This window comes from Eublepharis macularius, chromosome 2, assembly GCF_028583425.1.
Source record: "Eublepharis macularius isolate TG4126 chromosome 2, MPM_Emac_v1.0, whole genome shotgun sequence".
Classification (NCBI taxonomy): Eukaryota; Metazoa; Chordata; class Lepidosauria; order Squamata; family Eublepharidae; genus Eublepharis; species Eublepharis macularius.
Window position 1 is genome coordinate 35,249,424 of NC_072791.1, and position 27,637 is coordinate 35,277,060.

The following is a 27,637-nucleotide window of genomic DNA, read 5'->3' on the forward strand; positions in this document are numbered from 1 at the left end:
CGCAGTCTCCTAAGGCGTCCCAAAAGCTGCTGCAGAAGATTGGAGGGCCATTGGGGAGAGACCACCATATTTATTTATTTAGACAGGGCTTTTTTGTGGTGGTATTCACTGGTACAGTAGAAAGAAGTGCAACTTTCTATATGAGTACTGATAGCATTTCTGTTACAAATAAGCTCTGTATTTAGAGGCTGATTTTCTGCTCACTTGGGACCTGAAGCAACTTAGAGCATCATTTTCACCTCTTTATCCTTACAACACCCTCATTAGGTAGATTGGGCTGAGAGAGGGTGACTGACCCAAAGGTCACCTTGCGTGTTTCTGTGATAGAAGGGGTATTCAATTCTGGCTTTCCCAAATCCAAATCCAACATTCTAACTATGACACCACCTTGTGATGTTAAGAACTCCTGCAAGAAGAAGGAATTAGCATAGCCTCCTTACTCTGGCTTAAGTCCTTGCTCCATTTGTCACTTGATCACGAAGGGAAAGAATGAATCCATTCAATCTTTAGCCGTCTCTTGGCTGCATCCCACTTGTACAAACTTTTTGGAAGAGATTGGGATAGTAATAATATATAACAACAACAACATTCGATTTATATACTGCCCTTCAGGATGACATAACACCCACTCAGAACAGTTTACAAAGTATGTTGTTATTATCCCCACATCGAAACACCCTGTGAGGTAGGTGGGGCTGAGAGAGCTCTGAGAGAGAGAGCTGTGACTGACCCAAGGTCACCCAGCTGGCTTCAAGTGGAGGAATGGGGAACCAAACCCAGTTCTCCAGATTAGATCCCCGCACTCTTAACCACTACACCAATCTGGCTCTCTAAAATGGTATCACTGTTGTATAACCCCTAGTGAATTTCAGTGGACCTTGTGCAAGAGCCGTTCTTAGTAGATAGTGTCATAATTTGGAAATGGCAGTTATTGGTATCTCAGTGATCTCTTATTTGTTGTTGGTTGATTAGCTTTGGAGCAAAACAGTAATGGTGGTTTAGGGACTAAAAGGCCATCTCTTCAGATTTTTGCAGAACTACTACTTGTGCTAGTCTATCACATTTCTACTGCTTGTAGATGGGTTTGCTAGATGGTTACACCGCACCTGTCCTAGGTCCAATCCCATGTGCATCAATATCTCGGGCCCTAGAGTGCCCAACCTTGTTACTGCTGTTTCATTCTGGACTAATTCACAGATTGTTCAGGGAAACTGCCAAACTATCTGTTTATTCTGGATATTACTAGAGGATATTGGAGTGTGGATAGGCCTGCCTACCTATCTCTCTTTTGGATCTGAAGTCTCGTCATGCACCTCAATTCATTGTTGTACCAGTAATCACATATTGTGGTACTAAGCAGGAGTGCTTTTCACCAACTCTATCTGGGAAATGGCTGCCTCTGTTTAATATCTCACTTTTTAAAAGTCATTTATTCTGTTGTAACTTTGAGGTAGGCCATTACAATATGTTCTGTGTGCAGCATTATGATGGAGCACTGCTTGTTCTTTACTTTCTCCCCAAAGGTAGTAATGTGGACAATTAATTGACCACCAGGGAACATCACTTTCTGAGTGGAACACGTTGCTTGACAGCTTTCTTTAGTGGTGTATTGCTGTTTGAGTTCTTTTGCTTTTCTGGGGTGTTCTTATAGAGTATGACTACAGTGATTCTAGAGAACGTGAGGTGAACTTAATGTGTATTGTACAGCAATTCCTCCAAATCAGGCAAGTGGTGGTCTGTCTCTAAGATAATTAAAAGGGGGTTAGAATGAAGTTAGAATCCTTAAGGGTTTGGTACCTTAGAGAGTTGCCGCTCTTTCATTGGAAGGCTTCATTACATGATGAGATCATCTCTTCATAATCTTCCATATATTCAGGAGGTCTGTGGAATTTTGCCATGAACCTCTACATTCAGCATGAAGGGATCAACAGTCAGATAATAGAATAGACAAGGCGGGAAACCACAAGGACTTGTGGGAGTCACTTACCTTCTACTATGTACCTTTCCCCACACTGTGTCCTCTTTCTCTCCTGGCAGCTCTCATATCCTCTTTCCTTTCCCCGCTTTGTTCTCTGTTTCTTCCATCTTCTGCTTTATTTATTAATTATATCCCCTCTTTTACCTCCTTATATTTATTTATTTATTTATTTATTTATTATTCATACCCCCTCTTTCTGTCCCCTGGGGACCTGAACCAGCTTCTTTCATTCTCATCTCTTTAATTTTATCTTCACAACAACCCTCTGAGATGAGTCAAAGTTGGTGAGGGTGTGACTGGCCCAAGATCAGTGAGCTTCTGTGGCAGAGTGGGGATTCAAACCTGGGTTTCCCAGATCCTCATTGGACATGTTAACCACTATACCACACATTTTAGTTGCCTTCCCCATCTCTAGTTGAGGTTTTATGCTTTTTTTAAGGCACAGGAAGAGAAAGATTGGTCCAGACTGGAATCTCTGATGGAGAGAGAAGTGTGTGGAAGCAATCAGGAACTGGGGGTATGAATGGAAGGAATCTTGCCTTGGACCACTAGAAACCCAGCTCAGATGGAGTTGTTTTTCGGTCTGTTAGCCAAAGGTCTTGGCATGTGTACATTTTTCATAACATTGATGTCTAGAATTATAGATAGGTTGTTCTAAGATTGGGGTCTGAGGATCCTATAGCAAATAGAATTTGTGGCTATGGAGTTGGATCCAGTGCGCCGTTTCCATGGGTGCAAGGACTGATCTGGGTACAAACCTTTGTTTGCGCTTGGAAATTCTCTGCGTGACCTTGAGTCATTTACCCTCTTCTAGTATAACCAGCCTCACACCATTGCTGTGAGGGGAAAAAACAGAACAAAGCTACCTGAATGTCTTGAAGGAATGCTGGGATATAAATGTGATGATGAATGATCCCTGTTCTCTCATATGAATTTGATGAATTAGCCAGGAATATATTAGCAATAAAAGTGGCCACCTTTGAGTGTTCTTTAGACTTAAAAATGATACCTTTTCGATGTATGCGGGGTTTATAGACAACCAGATTCCCTGATGGGCCTCATTCTGACATTCAATATTTCTTTGACAAGAAGGGAGATTTTAAATCAAAAGATGCTTGGCTTTTCTTTTTATTCCACAAGAATAAAATTTTCCTGTTCAGTATCAGCTTGTGACTTGCATTATTCTTGACTTTTTTCATTCTTCTGATGCTGTCTCTCTTTTCTATTAGTATAAGACTTTTTCTTTTGGAGAGCAGCGTTGATGTTGGGAGACACACAGACTGGGTGTGTCTGAATGAAAAAGCCACATTGCTTTTTTTGGGGAAAAAAAAATCCACGCGCAAGATGCTGGATGCCTTCTGACTGCTCCTCACATGTCTTTCTAATGACACCTTTGAAGATTTTTAATTCTGAAAGAACTTTTTTCCTCTTCCTTCTGAGAAAGTATTTTATAATGTAATCCTAAATAGAGTTAAACCAGTTGAAGCCCATGGACTCTGTTTAGGATTACGCGGTTGATAGGAATGCCTGGCTGCTTGGCAGGAGTTTTGGAGGGTGGGGAAATGGGTGGAATGATGTCTGGCCACACATGATGTCACATTCACCTCAAAACCCAGATGTGGCAGTTCCAAGTGGATGTGATGTCCTGTGTCCCTGGACGTCATTTCTGACACCAGGCCTTCCTCCCACCGTTGAGAGGAGGGAGGGCCTGATGAAGGGGAAGCTTCCCAGTATGACTGGGTAAGTGACATCCTTGATCAAGTTAGATTTTAAAGATGGAAGGGAAATTGTTCTGAATTCTCTCTAGTCTGATATCTAGTTTTCCAAGGTCCAGTCAGGTGCCTCTAGGAATCTCACAAGAATTTCATGCAGACAACAGTTTCCCCCCACTATTATGTCTCTTGAGCATGAATATTAATTGAACCATCCAAATTTAAAAGATGCATTCATGGAGGATAGTCTAACAGTGTCTATCCTCCATGAATGCGTCTAATCCCCTTTTAAAGGTATCTGTGCTAGAAACTATCATTGCATCTGGTGACAGAGAATTCCATAAATGAATTGGGTGTTTTGTGAAGAAATTACTTTCTTTTCTCTGTTCTTTTAATTTCATTGCATATCCTTGAATTAAAAGTATTATGTGAGAGGGAAAATAAGTGCTCTGTATTTGTTTTCTCCCCATGCCTTGTGCAATTTAGAGACCTCTGCCATGTCCCTCTTAGATGTTTCTATTATGTTTTGGATTGTTATCAAATATTAGAGTAGGAAGACCTTTAGAAAAGAAAGAGAGAAGAGTATTAATGGTAGTTTTCTGTTGCTTTAGATTTCATAAAGTTCTAAAGAAAGGTCTCCATACACTCTGGAAATTATCTTCGGTTGCTTGATGGGCAAATGTTCCGGTTTCTTTTGCAGTAAGGTCCAGAAGAGTTTTCATCCACTTTTCTATACTGGGTGCAGTAACTGATTTCCAAGACTGAAGTAAAAGTCTTTTGCAATAGTCGTAGCTCTCAGCACCCAGAGTTTTTGCAATGATTGCAATTTCCAAGAAATAGGAAATCTGCCTATTAAAACAGGGAAATCCAATGTTGTGTCGAAGACAAAATTAATATGTTATTATAAGATATTCCAAAATGACCAAACTACTGACCAAGATCATACTATATGAAAGAAGTGTACTGATCAATAGCTTAAATTTCCAACAAGTATTATTTTCAGAAATACCTAATTTATAAAACTTAACAGGTTTCTGGTAGACTTAGAGCAGAATTTGTTTTTTTTTTACTTAGTTGCGGTCTCTGGTCCAATGATATTTGCTTAACAGTTTTACATCATTCATACAAGAATGATAATTGGATATTGTATTCCCATTCACTGGACTATACGGGTGTCTTTTTTTTCTAAACTGAAAAGCCCCCAGCGCTTTGTATTCATGTTGTGTGTGACTTAAGACTGAAACAGCCTGTGTCCCTGGTATTCTTTATTGCAGCGACAGATCATGACATTATTACTTAAGATGCATTGTACCTTTGGCTAAGCAAAGTTGTTAGACCATATGAACATAGATGTGGATCTTACAACATAGTTCATGCCACACACTGTGCTGCCTCCGGTAAATGGAAGACAACGTGTCCCCTGGCATAAGTAACAGTCCTTTAGCTGACAGAGAGTCACGGCCTGTTTGGTTAGTCTAGCTGTCAATTAAGCTGGGTTTCGCTCCACTGAGTAAATAAACAAATGCTCTCTGCGCTCTTAGATTCTGCTGCATAACCAACAAATTTCCCCCAATTCCGTGTGAAGTGAAAGAGTAACACAAGCCATCCTTTCCCCTGCAAATCAGTTGCATGGTTGTATCGCTTTTCTTCCATCTTCTCCTTTCTCTTCCTGGTTAATTGAATTATTCAGATGTGGAGAAAATTAAGTCATCCAAGGATAATTTACATCAAAAGATTGTATTGAATAGTGGTTTAAGAGTGTGATCTGAGTCCCAGATTAAAATCTCACCTCACTAGTAAACTCAATAGTTGGCCTTAAGAAAGCCGGTATTGTCTAAGCTGCAAGACCAAAACAGATCTTGAGTTGCACCCAGCGAACGGGTGTATGGCAGTGAGGGGGAATCAAGAAAGTCACGCTTTTCTCTTACCCAGATGACCTTCTTGATTCCCTCTCATTGCCACACACCCTTTCCCCCATGGCATTTTGTCCACAAGAATCCTGTGACACTCAGCATTAGCTTTTGGAGGGTTGTAGGGTCCTGCTGTGAGTTGATCTGCTTCTGCTGGCAGCAAGCTGTGGGCCATGGGTAAAGTGCTTACATGGGTGAACATTCCACATGGTCTTTTGCATATACCTGTCACATGGATTGTTTTATGCACCTGATGCACGTATTGCCAAATCACTGTTTGCTGGCATGCTAATACTAAATGCAAATGGACTGATCCACATCATGAGTGTACTCAGACATGACATGATGCTTATGGAACGTTTACACAGAGAGGCACTTTACCTAGATCCTGCATCCCCCCCCCCTTACAATATGGGGATAGTAATATATTGAATGTTTACTGGCATTTTTAATGATTGTGACTTACTGGTTTTATTTTATTTTCTTAGATGTAAGATAATCCCAGACTGTCTCTTTGGAGTGGCAGCATATGTAAAGAATGATGTAACATTGCTAATAGACAATCACATTTGGTTGTGCATTAATGTCATTGAGAGCAAAGGAAGTCAGTTCAGAATTAATCCTTATTGGGATGTTTTGAGGGTTATTTAGACAATCATGTGAACTGCTTTGAGTACTTAAGGGGAGCAATATAAATATCATCATCATCATCCTATGCAGAAAATACTTTTCTGAGAAGTGTCTGTTCAGATCCATATATGGTAGAGTTAGTTCCCCATGGCTATTTGCATCACAAGTTTCATTTTAGGCTTGCCTCCAACTGTGCAGTATTTGACCACAGGGCATTTTGCTGACTAATTTTATTGTCCATTTTTTTGCAGCGGGCAATTATCGCTACTAATGCAGGAGTCAATCCTGTAGGGACCTCTTCTAATAGCAGCAGCCACTGGGACCTTGGAAGTGCCTTTTTCTTCGCTGGAACTGTTATCACGACAATAGGTACATATTTACTTAGAATTTAAGGTAGTTGCAGACATTGAATGCTAGAGAGTCGTTTCCAGTTTCTTGGCTTTCAAAAAAGTACAGTTTTTCAGAGGCTAAAGCTCTTTCTTCTTACTTCCAATGCTCTAATATTTTATATATTGGGCTGGTATCTATAGAAAGGCAGATGACCTTTCCCTGGTTGCCTGCCAGTGGCGAGCAATTGCCTGGGGGTTTGCCGGTTCCCGAGGGTTTGCCCAGCAATTGGTGGGTGACGGGGCAAACCCCTGGAAGAATGCCCGCCCCTGGTGGGCAAGTGGGAAGCCTAATTGGTGTGTCGGTAAATCTTTCTTGCTGAAATTGTTTTATGGCTGAAGCTGTTTTTATTATGGTGGTTTCCACATGGTAACAGGCTTGTGTAGCTTCCCCATTGCCAGGGCAGCTGCTAATACAGTGAAGTGGCAGTGGGTTTTCCATATGGCAGGCTTCCCCCCTAGTTTCCCTATCCCAATCCGCCAACAGCGGCCATTGTTCCTCCACCAGGACACTGGAGCTTTCTCACTGTTTTTTAATTCTGCAGTTTCACATTGTTATATTAATATAGTGTTATAACAATAACAGGTTCTGTGAATTCCTGGCTTTCATTATTTAAAAAAGCAACTCTATACCAGGGCCAGATCTATGGTTGCCAGCGCCCAAGGCAACCGAAGTCTGGCCACTTGTGCACGCACGCAGTGCACGCGTGCTCCTGGTGCTGCGTGATGATGTCGCTCCATGACATCATCACGCAGGTGGCGCGTGCCGCCCCGTGGCAAACCGGCTGTCCCGGCACACTGTGGAGCTGGCGGCAGCAGTGTGAGTGGCTGGGAGGCCGCCCGCGCCATTTGCCTGCCCCGCAGGACAAGAGGCGCACGGCAAGCTGGCAGCTACTTGTCCTGCAGGGCAGGCGAATGGTGCGGGCGGCCTCCCAGCCACTCGCGCTGCTGCCACCAGCTCCGCAGGACAGGGGGCGCGTGGCAAGTGCACCCCCTGTCTTGCCGCCCGGGCACTCCTGGGGTGGCAGCTGCGCCCGGTGCCCCCTCTTTGGTGGTGCCGGGGGCAGACTACCCCCCTGCCCCCCCATCGATCTGGCCCTGGTCTCTACCTCATTCTGTTGCAAAGGTATGCCTGTCTTCTTATATATTTGCAAAGGAAAGGGCTAGAAATTTACTTTAAAAAAATGAAAGGTGGGAATTCACAGAACCTGTTCCTTTTATAACAGTATAGTGATAGAACAATATGAAACTGCTGATTTTTAAAAAAGCCACCATGTGTGTGGGGGTGGGGAGGGGAGAGGAAATGGTTGCTGCAGAGACAGAGTCCAGCAAAATGGCTTCTGTGGTCAGGAAAGTGCAGCATTCCTACCCCACCCATATGGCAACTATTTCAGCTTTGTTGCAATCTGTCCTAAAACCTGTGAGCAAAATTTGAGAAGGAGTGGAGAAAAGCTGAGGAAACCCCGGGACACCCCACCCCATTTCCCAACAGCATGTGAACCTGTGGCAGATAACATGTATGGAAATGGTCTCTTTAATTACTCTGTGGAATTTTTGGTTTGTATTTTTATACAGCTATGATATTTTTATTTACTATTTTTTTAATGCATGTACTTAGGGGTTTTTTTTTATGGAGAAGCAGCAAACAATCAAAACAAATCAATACATATAGAACAGAGAACAAGATACAAATATAAATATCTCTATTAAAATTCCCAATAAAATAATTGGAGATAAAATCTGTAGGCATCTGAGGCTTCAAGCTAACGTGATGTTTAGCACTGTAGTTTCACTCATAACTGGGACTGTAGTTTCATGTGAACTCTTGTCATAACTCTTAGTGATCACATGTTGGAGGCCTGTGAGGAATTGCAGAGGAACATATCATTGGGCCATTTCTCTGTGACCTTCATACTCCCCTCCAAGACGCCATAATCGCTTATGGGCATAGGCATGTGAATTTGTCTTTTGTTTTTCTTTTAACTGAAGTTCAACTGCCCTCAGTATTCCGTGCCTCCTAGATTACGCGCAATCCTTTTTAAAAAGTTACTTCATTTATACCCCACTTTTCTCCTCAATGGGGACCCAAAGTGGCTTACAGCATTCTGCCCTTCAACACTATGAGGTAGTTTAAGCTGAGAGTCAGATCCTAGTCCAAAACTCTAACCACTACACCATGCTTGCTCTCAGTTTTGGATCCGTCCTTTTTAAATTCAAAAAAATTGTTTTTCTGCATACCTGGGGAGTTCCTGAAGTATGCAGGAGTCTCTGCCTTGCTTCTGTTTGGCTCTGTTTTGCTGGGCTAGTGATTCAGCTATCAGTTTTACAGGAATTGGTTTTATCTTCAAAAGAGCACTGAGCCCGCTGATGCGGGGAGGGCGGAATATAAATGTAATAAATTAAATTTAATTTAATTTAATGACCCCTGTGAAACAGTCATTCCAGTAAAAAGATATTCCAAGGCCTATACAAAACCCGTAAGACTTTAGCACTTCCAAATATTGTAGTGTTAAACCTCCAGATTTTGTAGTATTTGTGAAATAATCTAGATAGTATTTTTTGTTCAGTTTTTACCTCAGTTTTAAATAATTCATTCTTGGTCTAATCTGTGTACACTTGTGCACATTTCCAGCTTTAAAGTACATTTTTATTGCTAGGCTAGAAACCACTAAAATGAAATGTGTTTTAATGGAATAGGTAGTAAAATTATCTGAACTTTGTGGTGCCAGTAACATAACTACGCTTCATTTCTTTTTTTAACAACAGCAATAACAAAAAAGAGTTCAGCATTGTAGATAATAAGATCAAATCTAGGCTGCAGTCCATTGATTTCAGTAGACCTCCACTGGTGTAAAACTCTACTCTTTTGGGCAGAAAATAAGGAAAATTGGCAGCATCCAGTTCAGAAATTTATTGATTTACTTCATTTATACCCTGCCTTTCTCCCTGATGAGGACCCAAAGTGGCTGATGTAATTCCTCTATTTTATCCTCCCAACAGCCCTGTGAAGTAAGTTAGGTTAGGCTGAGTGTATGTGACTAGCAAAAGGTCACTCAGCAAGCTTCCATGGCAGAAGAGGGATTCAAACCTGAGTTTCCCAAACCCTTAGTCCAACACTCTAACCACTGGCTCTCTACAGAAATAGCTCTCACTGGCAACCTTTGTTGTGCTTTTAGAACACTAGCAATGACTACTCATAATTCTCATAAAATGCTTTTTAACTCCTTATAAGTCTCATAAAATGCGTTGTTATGCTCCCTGGATTTCTCACCAGCACAAGGATATTGATTGTTCTTGAGGGAGGGAGTGTTCATTTTGTAGCATGGCTGAAGAACCCATTCATGTGCTATAGTTATAAAGCCACCATTTTGTGTATGCCCCCCCTTCCCTGGGTATATTTATGCTGTAGAGTTTGGTGCACACTTACAAAGGTACTGAGATGTTTTTCTAAAGTTAAGTCCAAGGTCGAATCCCCATTCACCCATTACCCGCATGTTTATTGGATATCTTCCGTTTGCCTCCAATCCGCGATTTTTTCCTCTTTATTCACATTCCTGCTTCCAATCCGTCTTTCTCGCGCGTCCCTCCGGTCACTTGGCCGCTCGAAAACCGTTTTTTTTGGGTGGGACCTTTTTTCCCCGCCCATTTTTTTTAAATTTTTTTGAGCGCACTTTTCTGTTATTTCGATCTTGCCTTATAAAGAAACATCATTGAAGATAATGATGCCTCTCTTTCCCCCACTGACAGCACTGATGGCTCTCTCCCGTTTCTTTTTTGGAAATTTGGAAGCATGTGGGAAGCTTTCGTGGGCATTTCCTATGCAGGACAGTTCAGAGCCTGAATTTTACTGAAGTTTCACTTCCTTGGAGTGTCATTATTTCGATATTTCGTAATTTCGATATTACAGTAATATAAAATTAAAAAAATAAAAAACAGTTAAAAAGGAAGTTTCGCGAGTCCGTTCAGAGGATGGATTCACCCCAAAATGATTTTTCAAACTACCAGATTTGATTCAGAAACAGCATAATCAATAAATCCAATGCTTTGAAGTCAAAAACAGTCTTTTGCAGACTACGGAGCACTTGCAAGTTGAATCAGCCAATAGGAACTCTCGGAACGGCCGAAGAGACAGGAAGGGGGGGTGGTTTTTAAAAAAACCGCGTAAATTGCGCATTGGCCCGTTCACGGCCACCGTGAAACTCCCGTTGAAAACCTGTGACCACATATTCGGGAGAAATGCAAATGAAATGCGTCTGTTTAATGAGGTAATGTGACCGGCACTCGGGATTGCGTGGGGAATTCAGAGAACATGCGACTTAGAATGAGTAATGTGGATTTGACCCAAATGATTCATTCATTCATTCATTTATTTAAATCACATCATCAGTGTAGAGCCTGTTGCATGTTCATAAAGGTAGCCACTTTCTTCTTGGCATATAGCTCTGGAATAGCAAAATAAAAACCCTCCTCACCAGTACTTTTTCCTCTATTTCCCCTTCTTGATTAAGCACTATAGGAAAATTTTCAAACAAACGGTTGATGAGAACTATGAGTCAGGGCAGGAAACGATCAGGGAAAACCATCCAAGGAAGAATTTTGTAAAAGGAGACATCTTGATTGCTCAGTCTTTGCAAAGCACATGCATGCCTCCATGAGGAAGTAACTCTATGGTTTTTAGTGAGGAATTTAGGAGATTTGTCAAAATGGTTACAGGAAACCCAAAATACACTGATCAGTTGATTTCTAAGCCCTATTCAGAGTTGCTAGTGTTGACCTTTTAAAGCCCTAGACCAGTGATCCTTGGGGAGCCGCATGTGGCTCTTTGACATTCCATTTGTGGGTTTTTAAAGCACACTGTGCGTGCCCGTCCCATATTCCAAGAAAGTTGGCAAGGCCATTTCCCAGTGGGGCTTGTGGCTTCTACAATGAAACAACTGTTGCTGGAAAGTCTGGAGGATGGATAAGCTGCTAAGCTTTCCTGAGTTGCGGGATTCATGCCAGGGATGGAAGTAAAGGACCAGTCCTCTCTAACATCTCACTTCTTTGCAGCCTCTGGTTATAATTTTATATTTAATATCAAGAGTTGTATTATTGTACGTATATATGAGTGGGGTGGGGCGGGGCGCAGGGCACGCAGTAGTCATGTGGCTCTTTTGGTTGATAGTAATTGTGAATGTGGCTCTGCAGGACGCAGAGTGAGTGCCAGTCTGGAACTAGAATACCTCAAGGACAAACTTCCTTCATATGATGATGCAAAGACACTTTGGATGTTTAAAGAACCCCTCCTCCATGTGTCCCTACTATAATTAGTGCAAAAGGTGGCAGTAACCAGGCTGTGGAACTTCCTCCCCAGGGAGTCATCTTGCTTCTTTATTCAACGAGTAATTAAATTGTGGAATTCATTGCCAGTGAATATAGTGATGACCAATAGCTTAGATGGCTTTGAAGTGGCATATTCATACAGCATGGATTCATTAACAGCAACTAGCCATGGTGACGAAGGAACTTCTGTATTCAGAAGCCATAAATGTTTAATGCCAGGGCTAGGAGGTAGCATCAGGGGCCTCTATGTCCTGTTTATTGGCCCTCCAGGGCAACTAATCACTATATGAAACAGGTGAACCAATGGTCTCCCTTGGTAAAATACAGCTTTGTATGTTCATATATAAAAGAGAGAAGAAATAGTCTGAAGTGCCTTCTTGTTAGAGTCTGTTAAAATAAGCCTTTAAAAATACTCAAAAATTGCCTTAAAATCAGCAAATCTCTTGAAGATTCTCATGAACAGATCTGTAAAGGATGAACCTTGGTGTAATGGTGTAATAAATGAAAAAGAGCCAGCCTAATTCAGAACTCATACCTGAAAATGAGGTTAGCCAGGTGATTCATCCTCCCATCAGGAACCAATTTACAGTTCATATAAGTAGCAGCAGTGATTGAATGACAGAGCCAGACATTTTTGCTAGTTTTCTTTTAGTGAGTTCTGCTTCCTGTACATTGACCAAGAAAAGTATGCATTTAATCAAATGACAGGTTTTTATTCCATGAAGAAATGGTAGAATTGTGGGGTAGGTAGGTTTATAGGATAATTACATTCTAGAAATGGTAGACTTGTGGGGTAGGTGGGTTGTAAGTATAATTACATTCTGAGCAAGTGTGAGTACTCTCCAAAATGAGGGCTGGACTACGGTCTGTTGGAAAGTACTTTATACAGTGGCAAATGCAATTATAGGTGTGTTTGCATCAGTTATTCCTGGAGATCTGTCTTGGAAGCAGCTAATGCTGACTGGCTCAGTGAGATCCTGAGTGAAGAAACTGAACAGAACCCGATGTAGTTAGGAAAATATGTTCTGTGTAATGGCTTTGCAATGTTGCATGGGATATCTGAAGAGACATATTATGAAACATCCCATCTGCTGGCTGGGGAAGTGCAAGTTTTTCCACTTGTAAGAAAGACTTCTTGCGCTGATGTATCATCAGCTGCATCCTTGAAAAGCTGCCAGCTGAGGAGAGTAACATTTGAAGCTGCAGCAGGAGACTGACTCTTTAACAGAGCTCATATGACACCCTGGCCCATATGGGCTGTAGGGTGGACTAGAGACCTCCTAGCCAGGAGGGGAGTCTTCATGAGTAAGAAGCCTTTTGTGAGTGTACAAATCACACCCACACAAAGCAGTAGCAGAGCTATGTTGCTTAATCTTCCTTCTCCTGGAAAGTCTTTGTGTGGTTTGTGTTGAAGCATTGGTGGGAGGAGGGTAATGGGTTCACTTTCCTGGGCGTCCTAGCCTCGGCTACATGCCGACAATAATGGGTTTCCAACTCTTGGTTGGGAAATTTCTGGTGATTTGGGGGGTGGAGCCTGAAGAAGGCAGGGTTTAGGGAGGAGAAGGGCCTCAGTGGAGTATAATGCTATAGATTGAACTCTCCAAAGCAGCCATTTTCTCCAAGAGAACTGAAGTCTGTCATCTAGAGATCAGTTGTAAGTATGGGAGATCTTCTGACCCTGTTGGGTAAGGTGTTGTCACCCAGTAAGGTTCTTCTTAGGTAAACATGCTCTATTCAACTTTATTCAGAATAAACAGTATGAAACAAAGAAAGCAGAATGAGGCCTTACAAAAGTTCTTCTTTGCAGGTTGCTCATATCTAGCCTACGTAGACCTATCTATAGGTAAAACCTGACCTGGATCTGCACCAGATTCTGTTACTCTGGATCTGTAGCAAAACATGGAGAAAACTTCTGAATATTACATGTGATACCATCTATGCATATAATTCCAGAATTAAAATAGAAATTTTCTTTCTGAACTCATACAACTGTCTGTATTTGGTGGGGAGGGGGAGGGAGCAGGACATGTTATAAATTGGCAATAGACCCAGATAAATGATGCTTGGGTTCACACCATTAGAGTACTACTTCTATCTGTCCCAAGATTTGCCCCAGAGAAGCCTAACATGTTACCTATTAGCCAAGTCTCTGATAGGTAAAATCTACATGCTATTGAAATCAATGACAGAAGCCCCATTGGTTGTAGTGGATTTGGTTTATAGCTGCTGTGTAAGGACAGGGCTCTTGAATGAGCGGGCTACATTATCCATACAGCTGCTTCATAGGGCTCCTTATTGGTCTATGATCTTGAGATATCGCAGTTTCAGCATGCCCAAGACCTGTGTAACAAATCAATTAATTTGCATCCCTTTTTGAGTGTCTAAACCACTTAATTTGCAAGACTTATTCTTTTAACCAAGCAGCTTCAGAATACTCAAAGCAATCTGTTATAGATAAGACTTTTTAAGAGTCTTATGTTACAGAACAAAATTTTATACGGGTTCTGTGTATAACAACAACAACATTTGATTTATATACCACCCTTCGGGACAACTTAGTGCCACACTCAGAGCGGTTTACAAAGTTTGTTATTATTATCCCCACAACAATCACCTTGTGAGGTGGATGAGGCTGAGAGAGCTTTGAAGAGCTGTGATTGACCCAAGGTCTCCCAGCTGGCTTCAAGCGGAGGAGTGAGGAATCAAACCCCGTTCTCCAGATGAGAGTCCTACCACTCTTAACCACTCAAACTGGCTCTTTTCCAGCAAGGCAAACAGAAAGTTCTCTTTGAGTTTTTAAAATCTTTATTAAAATAAGATTTAACTCTTTTATTCAGGCAAGATCAAAAATCGATAACAGATACAACTTAGTCTTATTGATAATGAAATTATACATGTGAGAAAAATGAACATAAATGAATACAAGTGATTTAAAAGAATCAAATTTTAGGTAGTCCTCAGACACACACAGATGCAGATCTCTCACCTAAAATCTTGAAAATTCCTTCACCATGCTACCTGCATGGCACATTATATAGGAAATGTCACAACTTAGCTGAATCTTCATTTTTTAAAAAAATCATGTGATCATTTTCTAGAAAAGTGATTGTCTCTTAGAAAATAATATGACATCATACACACCTGTACTAAGATTATTTCTGATAATGCTTGTTAGCTAGAGTAAAGAGATCCTATTTAGCCCTCACTTGTAATGGAAAAGCAATATATCTGCTCTGTTGCTGCTACTTTCTAATTAACTGTCAAAACTAAGAGGACCACAGTATTTTCTTAACTTGCTGGTGACCCCACAGTGGTCATGAAAATAAAGCAAACACGTTTAGTATACATGTTTAGCAAAGCATACGTGTTTTGCAAATATGTCAAAGGTTCATGACACCTGCATACAGTTTGTTGTGCTAGCCCAACTGAACTAGAAAGATCAGGATGGATGGCACAGCAGCAACCACTGAGGAAAACCAGCCACATTGGCACCAATCCCATGTTAGATGATGCCTCTTCCTGTTACCCAGCTTCCTCTTGGGTGCTACTGAAACTGTGGGAAGCAGCCATCTGGAGAACAGCAGGCAGCCCTACTAGGATGGTTCCTTTGTTCGTTTAATGAGCATATTCTAGACAGCATTTTAGTAAACAAATACCTCAGCCCTACCTAGGGCTGCCAGGCCCCTTGCTGTGGTGGGAGGCCTCCTGCTGGCAGCCCTAGTTGCCTGCCACCTCTCTGAACAACAGTGGGAGAAAACTAAACAAAAACCCAGTAGTGTCGACTATACCACTGCCATATAGCTTTTCCATAGAGTTTCTGGCAATTCCTAGAGCAACCCATGTCACTTTCAGGTTTTTCCTGGAAGTGATGTAATGGTGTAACCAACATCACACACCCATATCCCTGTCTCCAAGGCATAGCATGGCAAATTTAGGTCTACCATACATTTCTGTTATTTAACGCACAATGAAGCACTCGTAGCTGTTCAAGGAGCTTCAGAGGCGATTGCAGGGCATGTAGTGCAGTGGAAGTGAGATGAACCAGAACAAAAGATTTTAAAACATATTAAATTTGTGTAAATATTCACATGAACATATGGAGCTGCCTTATAGTGAGCCAGCCCTTTGGAATGTCAAGGTCAGTACTGTGGACTTGGAGTGGCATCAACTCTGCAGAATCTCAGGTGGAGGTCTTTCACATCACCTACTGGCTGATCCTTTTAATTGGAGAGGCCAGGGATTGAATCTGAGACCATCTGCAGGCAAAGCTGATTCTCTAGCACTGATCCATGGCCCCTCCATGATATGAGTCTCTGAGCAAAAGACAGTGGGAGAGCCCTCTGTGCACTAAAATGGCTTTTGGTAAAAATAATTGCTGAAATTTCTTCCCGCTGTGGGAATGATTGAATGGTTGGCTGTTAATAGTTGCAAAATCATCATAGATCTTGTACTGCTCCATGTGAAATATCATTGAATGCTTACTGTATTCATGACTCTTCTGACATCATGATGCTAGAGACTAGCAAATGATGACCAAGGTATTCTGAAGGACTTTCACACACTTTCAGCTATACTAGCTATACAGCAGGATTTGAGTCCAGTGGAACCTTAAAGACCAACAAGATTTTCAGGGTGTAAGCTTCCGAAAGTCAGAGCTCCCTTATTCAAGACATCTTTCTCAGCTATATATTTACAATTTATATGTATATATCTGTGTATGTATGTGTATACGCATTTATAAAGAGAAAGAGTGTGCACGTACACAAAACTAGTATATGGAATTACAGGTACAATAGATGGACAGTCAGAGGGTTGGATCAAGCACAGACATCTCTGCTGACAGCCTGAAATGCCTCCCCCATCCTATTACAGAGATCCTCTCTTCTCCAGAAACTGGATTTCAAGGGGCATTTTGGCTGCCATGGGAGGGGTAAATTGAGAAAGTTACACTCTGCAGTAGATGTCCTTGCACTTGTGAAAACTTTATGCTGGATCCAACCCAGACACCTTTAAAACGTGCTGTAGTTACAGTGCCATCAGCTACGTTACTTATGAGATAAAAGTGGCATTAAAGTTGAACTTCTGTTCTGTGTAGATGTACCTAATGTTGCAAGTAGAAACCCAGATCAGATGAACATAAAGCTGTCTTGCATCACTCTTACCTTGAAGGCTGTATCCAGCACCACAAGGCAAGCAATGTGGCTGAAAGTTTCATGTTGTGTAACCTGGGGGAAAGTAAAGAACTGGGAAATGAAAGAAAGTTCTTTCCTTTTGTTTCTCTACCTGCACAGTTTAGTTTACTTCTTCCCTTTCTGTCTTTTTGTATCCAAAAGATCATGTTGATATTTCTTGTTTCATCAGGATACGGAAACATTGCTCCGAGCACAGAAGGCGGAAAAATCTTCTGCATTTTGTACGCCATCTTTGGGATCCCACTCTTCGGCTTTCTGTTAGCTGGCATTGGAGACCAACTGGGAACCATCTTTGGGAAGAGTATTGCACGAGTGGAAAAGGTTTTTCGAGTAAGATTGAAATGGCTTAATCTGTTTTTAGTCTTGAGACCTAATGATGGAGCATATACAGTCTAGCATGATAAACCGCTTTAAAACATTGCATATGTTGTCAGATCTTGGAAACTAAGCAGGCTTGACCTTGGTAATTGGATGGGAGACACACAAGGAACAGCAGGGTCTCTATGCAGAGGCAGACAATGGCAAACCACCTGTGAATGTCTCTTGCCTTGAAAACCCAGGCAGGGATTTCCATAAGTCAGCTACGACTTGTTGGCACTTTCCACCACCACGATGTCTATAGCTTAAATGATAGGGGTACATGACATGGAGCTATATCGAGCTGCTCTCATGGTATGCACACCTAAAACGTGCAAGTGGACATTTTGGCAATGGGAACTCTAGAGAAAAGGCACTTTGCATGGAAAGGATTCAAACAGACATTGTTTCAGCATGTTGGTAACACTACTCTGCTCAGAACCCTTACAGGGACTCCATCTAAGGACACAAACACCATCCTGAATCCTCCACTCCTCCAGCTTGCAATGCAAGGACAATGCACCCCATACTGGTAAGCAAGATCCCCTGCCTCAAGCTGACAGCAGCAGATATCATCCCTACCCCAGTACCGTGTATTGACTCAAGACCTCTTCCTCCATCTACCATTGATATTCATGTCTTCCACATAGTGGGCACGGAGTGCAGAACCCCCCCCCCCCCCGTATATATACTGGCAGAACACCTCAGCAATGTTGGTGTGGTTTCCTGCCGATGTAACCCCACATGTAATTGAAGGGAACAGGTAGCACCAACAACGTTCCTGAGCAACTGCCAGCCATTCCAAACCTGCCACTGCTAGCGCAATTTTTCCATGATGACTTTTGCTTTGCAGGATCACAGCCTCATGGAGCAGATGAAATGGAAATCATAAAGAAGATTCCAGTACCACTTCCTAAAAGGGATGGGTAAGTAGTGGCCCAATGATGATGCTATGTTCTGCAACAAGTGGATCCCACTGTGTGAAAGTTCCAAAGGGGAGGGCGGATTAAAGGAACTGCAAGAGCACTTAGATGGTTCCACACCATGTGCAGAGTGCTTGAGAGGGCCGTTGCTACCATGAACATTACTTACGACTGTCCTTCTGTCTCTTGACCATTCCCAGGCAGCCCTCCAACATGGGCATAGACCAGGATGGACTCCATTCACAGTGCAGAGGCAACCATCTGTTGGGACTACAACGTGACCTACAGTTAGAATCATCAGTACCCAGACAGTGCATGCCTGTACATATCATGGACATGAAGTCATAGGGACAGCTCTGCCTTTGTGATTCTGTTGTCTGTCTGTGCAGTTTCAAAAGTCAAGGGTAGAGAATAAGAGAACTGGCAATCCCATTCCTCTGATTTGCTTTCAGTACTTTGTTCCGGAGGATGTTCAATAAATGCCTGGAATTTTTCCACAGCTATGTCTCTGTTTTTAATGGGGGTTGGTAGAAAGGGATAGTGCTCACCTCCTCTCATTGTTAACTTCTTCTATCTTCTACTATCTAACTTCTACTATCTTCAGCAAATCTGACACTGAGTGGGGGTTGAAAGGATCTTCTAATCCTATAGCTGTGCTTTAGCACAGGGTGAAAGTGCAGGCTTCCCCAGGTTCACAATCCTCCTGATCACTTCTCTTTTGTGAATAACTGTGCAAGCTATATGACCAGAAAAGGAGATGCAGAGTAAGAGCAACTGGGATGAATAACAGCAGGCAGAGGTAATGATTGGGATCTGGGGCAGCCAATAATATGGCAGTAGGTGGTCTGGCAATCAGCCCCAAACTCTTGCCGATCCTCCATGGCTCTGGTGATCTAGGAGTCATGCAAATCCTGGAGATTGCCAGCCAGTCAGAGCCCCTGGAACTCCACTGGATGGGAGGAGTGAGCCAGCCTCAGGGCCAAGCTACAAGTGACGAATGACACTTGAACAGCAAGTGGATTGAGTGGAGGGCAAGTGAACAGGGAGAAATACACTTGCTGTTCAAGTGTCATTCGTCACTTGTAGCTTGGCCCTCAGTTTAAAGGGGGGAAAGAGATGCTTTCCTCTTCAGACAGGGAAATTGTAATGCTGGATAAGTGCATCATCTTACTCAGGCTTTTCATTTTGACTTTTAGTTAGGATTTGGGGCGGGGGTCAGGTCAGGGAAGGGAAGTTGTTTTAGTAAAGTGAACAAGTACCCTGTGAAGGAACCATCCAATATAACTTTCTCTACAAGTTTTATTACCAGGATCTCTATGAGGTAAAGGAGCTGCTTGGAATCTGAGGGCCAAGCTACAAGTGACGAATGACACTTGAACGGCAAGTGGATTGAGTGGAGGGCAAGTGAACAGGGAGAAATACACTTGCTGTTCAAGTGTCATTCATCACTTGTAGCTTGGCCCTGAGTGTAAGCCTGTAAATGGTGATAAGAAGTTTATAGTGAACCTTGAGTGCTGAAGAATCCTGTCTGGAGAAAAAAAGGAATCAAATATCACCTCAGTGTCTGTGTTTGGTTAACTAAGGATCAGTTTTGACTTGCAGTGGGAAAAGCATATAACCTCTGGGGTGTGCAGTTGAAAACCAGTTGTACTTTCTGTATTGATTATTTCCCACTAAACATTTACTGTGTTACACCTTATTTTCTGTAAATAAATGTTTGTTGTCCAGGCCCCTCTGTGTCTTGTCTGTCAAGTTAAATTAGCTGTCTGAAAGAGGTTATACTTATTTCAGAATTAAGTGCTGTGTTATTCTCATAGGTTCCCAGATAAGAACTCTTTAGGGAACACAAAGGTTACATGCTACCAACCAGTTAAATAAAGCTTGTGACTCCCCTTTTTACTCATTGTGGGCAGCTGAGGGAAGCTTGGAGAACTAAAAGGAAAAGCCAGAGTGTGGGATTTGGGCAGCCATAAATGTGGATAGCCGTTACCTCAAAAGTCTCCCTTGTCCAGTTTGGTGTAGTGCTTAAGAGGTGGGACTCTAATCTGGAGAGCCGTGTTTGATTCCCCACTCCTCCACTTGAAGCCAGCTGGGTGACCTTGGGCTAGTCACAGCTCTCTGGAGCTCTCTCAGCCCCACCCACCTCACAGGGTGTTTTGTTGTGGGGATAATAATGGCATATGTATTGTTGAAGGCTTTCACGGCCAGAGAACGATGGTTGTTGTGGATTTTCCGGGCTGTATAGCTGTGGTCTTGGCATTTTAGTTCCTGACGTTTCGCCAGCAGCTGTGACTGGCATCTTCAGAGGTGTCGCACCAAAAGACAAAGATCTCTCAGTGTCACAGTGTGGAAAAGAAGAGTAGATATATTGAGTAGATATAAATTACCTGCCAACTTCTTTTCCACACTGTGACACTGAGAGATGTCTGTCTTTTGGTGCTAACACCTCTGAAGATGCCAGTCACAGCTGCTGGCGAAACGTCAGGAACTACAATGCCAAGACCACAGCTATACAGCCCGGAAAATCCACAACAACCAATAATGGCATACTTTGTAAACCGCTCTGAGTGGGCATTGTTGTCCTGAAGGGCAGTATATAAATAAAATGTTGTTGTTGTTGTTATTCTCCCCCATCCCATGTTCGTTGCCTTTACCATGGTCATTTAAGTATCCTAGACTTCATCTGTCTCCCTCTCCACACAAGAGAGACAGCATGGGATGGTAGTTTAAAAAGACAGAGCTAGAGATCGCGCCTCAGGGGGTTTGTTAATTTTGGGGATGTGAAGATGAAATTAAACCCTCTGAGGAGCAATCTCTGCCAGCTCTGTCTTTTTGAACTACGCTTCCTGGCTAACATTGTATTTCCCTACACTTGAGCATTCCCATGTAAGATATCTCGGAAAATGCCCTGGGTTTTCATGGTAGTCTTTTCTCCCAAGCCAGCTGTCTGAGCAATGTGGCGGCAAGGGCCATGCTTCTTTCCCTGTGTGTCTGCTTGTCAAAAGGGCATGAATTTGTAGCAGGGTGGCTCAGTCTTCCATCTGTGGAGTTCTTAGGATTGTGGTAATTACAGGCCACAATCCTCCCTCTAGCAAGGCGTGTTGTGTTGCTTTTGTTTCTTCTCCTGTTCTGTGGATGTTTGGTGGCAGGGAGGTTTGGTGGTCAAGGACTCATACTTGCATCCTCATACATGATTTGATGGCTTCCATGTATCATTTTCATGACAGAACCCCCTACCTTGTGTGTGGGGGGGTGGTATTAAACAACATAGGAACTACCCAGTAGGATCATACTTATCACAATAGTCTTGAGCTCTTGCCCCAGGCGCAAAATTCTGAGGGGCACAAAATTTCTCCAGCCCCACCTCTATACCTTCCCCAGGGCAGCCAAGGTGAGTCTCTCATATCTATTGGGGAGACTCGTTCCTCACAACGATCCAGCCTCCCCTTCCCAAGCAGCCACTCACGCCGGATCTCCCTGCAGTGCCAAACAGCCCCTCAGAATTTTGTGCTCAGGGCAAGAGGTGCCGGAACTCCATTCCACCACGTTCCAGCTGAAAAAAATCCCTGGTTTTAGGTATTTCTCTGTTGAAAGAGAACAGAATGGTCCTGACTAGCTACACCAAAATCAAGCCAGTGTTGGCAGTTCACTAGTGTCCACAGTTTCGAATGTGTGTATGTAAGGAGGTACAGTTCTTTGTTGTATGTACATGTGCCTAGAATGCCTATGGGATTTACTCTACAGTTTGGATCTTTTCCTAAGCAATTTCTTTCCTCGGCAATTCTGTCGCTCACTGTAGCAACTACTGCTAACAGCCCTTGTGTACCTTCTTCCCAGCATCCTGGAGTGTCTCTGGAAAGAAAGAAGGTTAATTTTTCCTATAGGGGTAAAACTAGAGTTCTGTTAGCTGTCTGGAATGACCTTTACAGCTCCAAAAGGACCTGATTTGATTTAAAAGCATAGATTATTACTTGTGAGCCCCATTGTGGGTTTACAACTTAAAAAATGTATTGCTCTCAGGTTTTGGAATAGTTTAGAGAACAGTTTAATCTTTGAAGATAAGGTAAATGGTTTTTGGGATTCTCAATATTCATGGAAATGTAGTAGAAACTAGAATTTTTATTTCTAATGAGAATTCTGGCCAAGGCAGGATTTCTGTGTCATTGCACATGAATCAGGAGCTGCTTTAAACCTCCTGCCTGTGGGGTTTGTTTTTGTTTTGGGAGTTTTTTGGACAGAAGATTTGATTGCATGCCAAAGTCTGACAAAAGCCAGTTTTAACGTTATTGTGCTGTGGATATAAATAGCTCACAAAGCAGTTATTAGTCCCCCCCCCTCCGTATATATGTGTTGATTCTCCCTTAATTACCTCAGTGTTGTGTAACAAAATAATCAATTTGGACTTCAAAGTACAGGGCCAGGCTAAAGACAAAGGAAAGTCTAATTATTGCTCTGCAGTCACAGTTCTCAAAGTATTCAGTGGGCTTCCTTGAGAGGAGTCATTCAACAGACTTACTTGGAGTTTGTCTTGGAGTTTGTCTTGGAGTTCCTCTTTGGGATCATAGAGTAGAAAACTCATCAGTTCCAGAAACTTCCGTTACAAAAGTGCTTGCAGCTTCAGGTAAACAAGGCAGCTCTGTGGCAAATTGTCCCTCTCTGTAACATGTTATAAAACTTACGTTCTAGGATCGTCATGTTGTGTGTTCTTCTATCCCTGCCCCACATTACTGGTTGTTGCTTCCAGAGACAGAGTAACAAATCAAGTGATAATGTCAGGACTTGTACTACTCATTAAAGTGAGGGGAAGAAGTCATGGGTCTACCATTTTCTGCAGTAGCACTGGGTTTCTTGTAATGTGAATATGAAGATTTTCCCCAGGCCTCAGAGGCAGGATGCTTTGACTTAGATTGTCGGCGTCACTAACTTCTCATCACTGGCCTCACCCAGGCACAGTCCCTCTGTGCTCCGTGAGAAAGTAGTTTTCGTGAACTTAGGGGGTTGGTGGGGGTTCCCTTGCCCCTCCTTGTCCTCCCGGTGGTGTAGCCGCTGCCGCCCCAGCTAGCCCAGTGGCCCTGAGCCCTCCTGCGCCCTTTGGTTCCCTGTCCAGGAAGGTGAGCCTCTGCTGGATGAGTGCCAACCTCTGGTTCTCAATGGAGCCTGCTCACCTCTCCTTTCCTCTGCTCTTCTGCTATCCTCCTCTCGCCTCACACCTCACTTGCGTTCCCACTCTCTCCTCACTACTGCCACCCCTTACCTCTTTTGCCCGCTCCTTTTTAAACCTCCTGCCTCCCTGGCTGGACTCAGCCCCTTCAGTGTTATCCTGGTGCTTCTCCTTGCCTCTCTCTGTGCCCTTCTGGCTTGGCCGCGCGGGGTGTTGTGATGTTGTTCGGCCGCCACTGCCTCCACCCGAGCTGGGGCATCTGAGTCTGCTCCCCAGGACTCGCCCCTGCTGCAGTCTGTGATACCCCGCACCATGTCGAGGACCATCGTGCCACAAGCACCCTGCTGAGGTAAGTTGCCACGGTGAAGTTCCTTGTTTAGTGGCTGATTTCTGTGAAGAGCTTTCATACTTTCCCTAAATCTATATCATGTTTGTGTTATGTGCCATCAAATTGCTTCTGACTTATGGAAGCTGTAGCTTCCTTTATTGAGTCAAGCTATTTCATCTTCCTCTTTCCTACTGCCTACTGCATTGCTGTCTTCTCCAGTGAGTCTTGTCTTCTTATGATGTGACCAAACTACAATAGCCTTAGTTTTGTCATTTTAGCTTCTAGGGAGAATTCAGTCTTGATTTGATCTAAAACCCACTTATTTGTGTTTTTGGCTGTCCATAGTATCTGTAAACTCTCCTCCAGCACTACATTTCAAATGAATCAACTTTCTTCCTGCCATCTTTTTAAATTGTCCAACTTTCACATCTATACATAGTAATGGGGAATACCGTTGTGTGGATTATCTTCATCTTCCTTGTCCTTTTCTAGTTCCTTTATGGTTGCCCTTCCAAGTCCCGATCTCCTTCTGCTTTCTTGGTTGATGACTGGGCCAAGGCATAGAAAATCTTGCTTTTCAATTTCTTCATTGTCATCCTTAAAATTGTGTTACTCCTCAGTAGTAGTCCTTTTGTCTTTTGATATTCAGCTGTAATCCTGCTTTGATACTTTCTCCCTTAACCATCGTTAGTAGTTGTTTCAAGTCTTCACTAGGCAATGGCAAACCACCTCTGTTAGTCTCTTGCCATGAAAACCGCGCCAAGTCAGCTATGACGTCAGGGCACTTTCCATCAAAAAATTCTTCTTTAAGGGAATTTGCCATCCTTTCATCTCTTCTGTACAGTTCTTCAGTGTCTTGTTTTCATTTTTTCTTTATGTTGTCCTGATTGGCTATGGTATTTCCTTTGATTTCCTGGATCTTTTGGAACATGTCTCTTGTTCCTCCTTTTTTGTTGTTCTCTTCTATTTCTCTAGTTATTATAGTAGTCCTCTTTGTCTCCTCCGTGTGCCATTTTAGTAAACCCAAGTGGGTGAGATCTGGAAATAGTCAGGAAAAGGCAATTAGCACATGTTCAGAGATGCATTTTTCCCTATTCTCATTTTATGTATATTTCTGAGAATCTTATAAACTGGCAACAAAACTGTGTTGTGAGGCTCAGGTTAGGTATCAAATGCCAAGGACTTTGACATGGATTAAGCTGTCTGAGTTGTATCCTCCTGTAGTCTTACCATTTGTGACGAATGGTGTTGCAGTTAGTAATGATCTGATTTTTTCTGTACTGCTTCCTTGGGGGTCCCTCCAGGGAATCTCAAGAAGTACCTACCATTGAGGCTGGCCACCCTGCTTCAGCCCCTCTTCTCATGACTGCCATTATACCTTAAACCAAGATGATCATGTTCTGTTCTTGAGTTGTGACAAAGTGGGGTGGAAGAGTCCTTCTCTGCCATCCACCTCTTCATCAAATCTCCTGCTCTGCTTGCTGTTCCTGTGTCACATACCTTGGTGGTTTATAGAATGGTTTTAGTATTTTCTGTGCTTTTTTTTTTTGAAATGCCAATAATAAAATGATTGCACAGAGAAAAATTCCATGTATTGCATGAAAGAATGATAGGTAGTTGACACAAAGAAGATATTATGTAAAATCCTTCTTGGACTATGCAATATCAAGTTATAGCTCATGGAGGCATGTGGTGTTGCAGGTTAACTGGCAACAACCCACCTTACTGAGTGGGGCCTTCCCTTGTGGCCAGCAGCAAGAGTCACCTGGGTAGAGCAGAGTGGGACCAGGGGCAGGAAGGCACAGCCAGTGTAGCCTCCATAGCAAGGCAGCTTTGGCAGGCCGATACAGCAGGTCTCAAAAGGCATAGAGGCTGTGGATGAGCATGGATGAGGGAGCAGTGGTTCTTTGGGTCCAGGCGGTTTCAGGCTGGGAATGGCTACAGAGAGGAGGAGCTCAGCTGGCTAAGATACAGGGAACAGAGAAGAGGAGAGTGGAGCTCACCGCAAGGGCCAGATGTGAGGCTGGGACTATAAAAAGTAGAAATGGGAGGGAGCTGCATAGCAGGAGAGGGTACAGAAGCAGAGACAGAAAGGGAAAGGCAAACCAGCCAGGAGAAGGAAGAGGGGGGGGGAAGCCAAAGAGAGGGAGAAGAATGGTCTCAGTGAGGTTCCCTGGCAATGAGGCACGTTACAGCATCATGGCTCTTCTCCCTTGTAATGAATTGTAATCTTGAAGTGGGTGAAGTTAACTGTGCCTTCAGGTGCTTGGACTGGTCAATTTTTGATAAACAGCCACAGCCTGCGCAAAAAAACAGTGACTGGACTGGTGCTTTCAAGATTCCATGGACCCCAGATATTATGTTCCCCTGCCTCCAGAGGGCACCACAAAGAGGTAATTAAATTTTCCATACATTTAAAAAAGTCCCTGCATATATAAAGCAAGGAGAAGCATTCTAACCTCGCCTTCTCTCTTCTGGTCTCCTGTGTGTAGGAATATGTTCCTGTGAGACAGTGAACACTTGACTCCCCATCCCAGATCTCAGAGAGTCCAGGATGACTTTTTATGTCGACTAGGCCCCAGTGTTCTGATATAAAAAATAGCGGTTGAGTTTTAATTTGAATTTTCATCAGAGAAAACTATTTGTCATCTGCCATCTGTCCCACTGATGCTCTCATAAAATATATTTAACCTTCTGATGCAATTCAGCCTTTTGATGGGCTTCTGAAGAAATCTGCACAGTTTTCTGAATTTTGGAAGTGCTCTAATACTACTGTATTTAATCTTCTTAGCAGTTATTTAGAGATGATCCTTCTCTCATTAATTCCCCACCTCAAATATGAACTGTGGCTTTAAAGTAGTTCCATAGAATACATCTATCATAACTAAACATCAAGTTAGTATACCATCACTATCTCACCTTATGAATTCTGGCAGGGCTCAGTGAGATCTGATTTTTTTTTAAATGCAGCAGTGGAAGAAAATCAATTTGTGCAAATTTCCAAGAATCATGTTAAGTGTATGACTCTTTAAACTCTTTTATCATGATACAGAGATAGTTAGCATGAAGACCAAAAAAGGGAGGCCGCAGATCGGAATTTTGATTTCAGATTGGAGACCATAGCGTTATGATTTATGCAGCTTCCTTTCAGTTGTTCAGGCTGTTGGATAGTCAGGAATGAATGTGGCAAATTAGAGCTACCTCTTGGTGACTGTGTTTGTTGGGGACATTTTAGGTTAACTATGTCCAGAATGTGGCCCATGGGCCAAACGTGGCCTCTCTGACCCCATAGTGCGGCTCACCTGAGATTTTAAGCAAATTTCTTTTTGAGTTGTTCAAGCTTCATTTCACTACAGTTACATCATGGCATTGCGGCATTACGAAAAACAGATGACCAGCATCTGTCTTATCAGTGTGGCTCAGTGTCAGGGGGATCTAACTGAGCTGAAAGTAAATTATGTCCACCAAGAAGACACAGTACCTCTCCGAATTTGGAAGTGTGTATATGAATCCTAGAACTATCCAGACATTTCTGGCCATGTTCGCCACACTCTGGGTGTTGTTTGGATCCAGCTGGCTCTATGAAAGTACATTCTCTTTCACAAAACTGTAGAAATTGAAGCAGAGAGTCACCATCAGTGATGTAACCCTAGAGTAGGAATTGAGATGTGACTGAACCGAATATACCCTACAGTTCTCAGGTATAGTTGAGTCTGTTAGATACCAGTATTCTCATTG

General features: G+C 42.7%; 1 protein-coding gene across 1 annotated transcript in view; it reads left to right on the forward strand.

Annotated features, from left to right (window-relative positions):
• Positions 1-27,637, forward strand: part of KCNK10 (potassium two pore domain channel subfamily K member 10) — a 102,779-nt gene that overhangs the window by 53,129 nt on the left and 22,013 nt on the right. The window contains exons 3-4 of the mRNA XM_054971765.1: positions 6,482-6,599; positions 17,300-17,460. Of these exons, the coding sequence (XP_054827740.1) occupies positions 6,482-6,599; positions 17,300-17,460 (279 nt within the window). The remainder of the gene's footprint in view (positions 1-6,481; positions 6,600-17,299; positions 17,461-27,637) is intronic.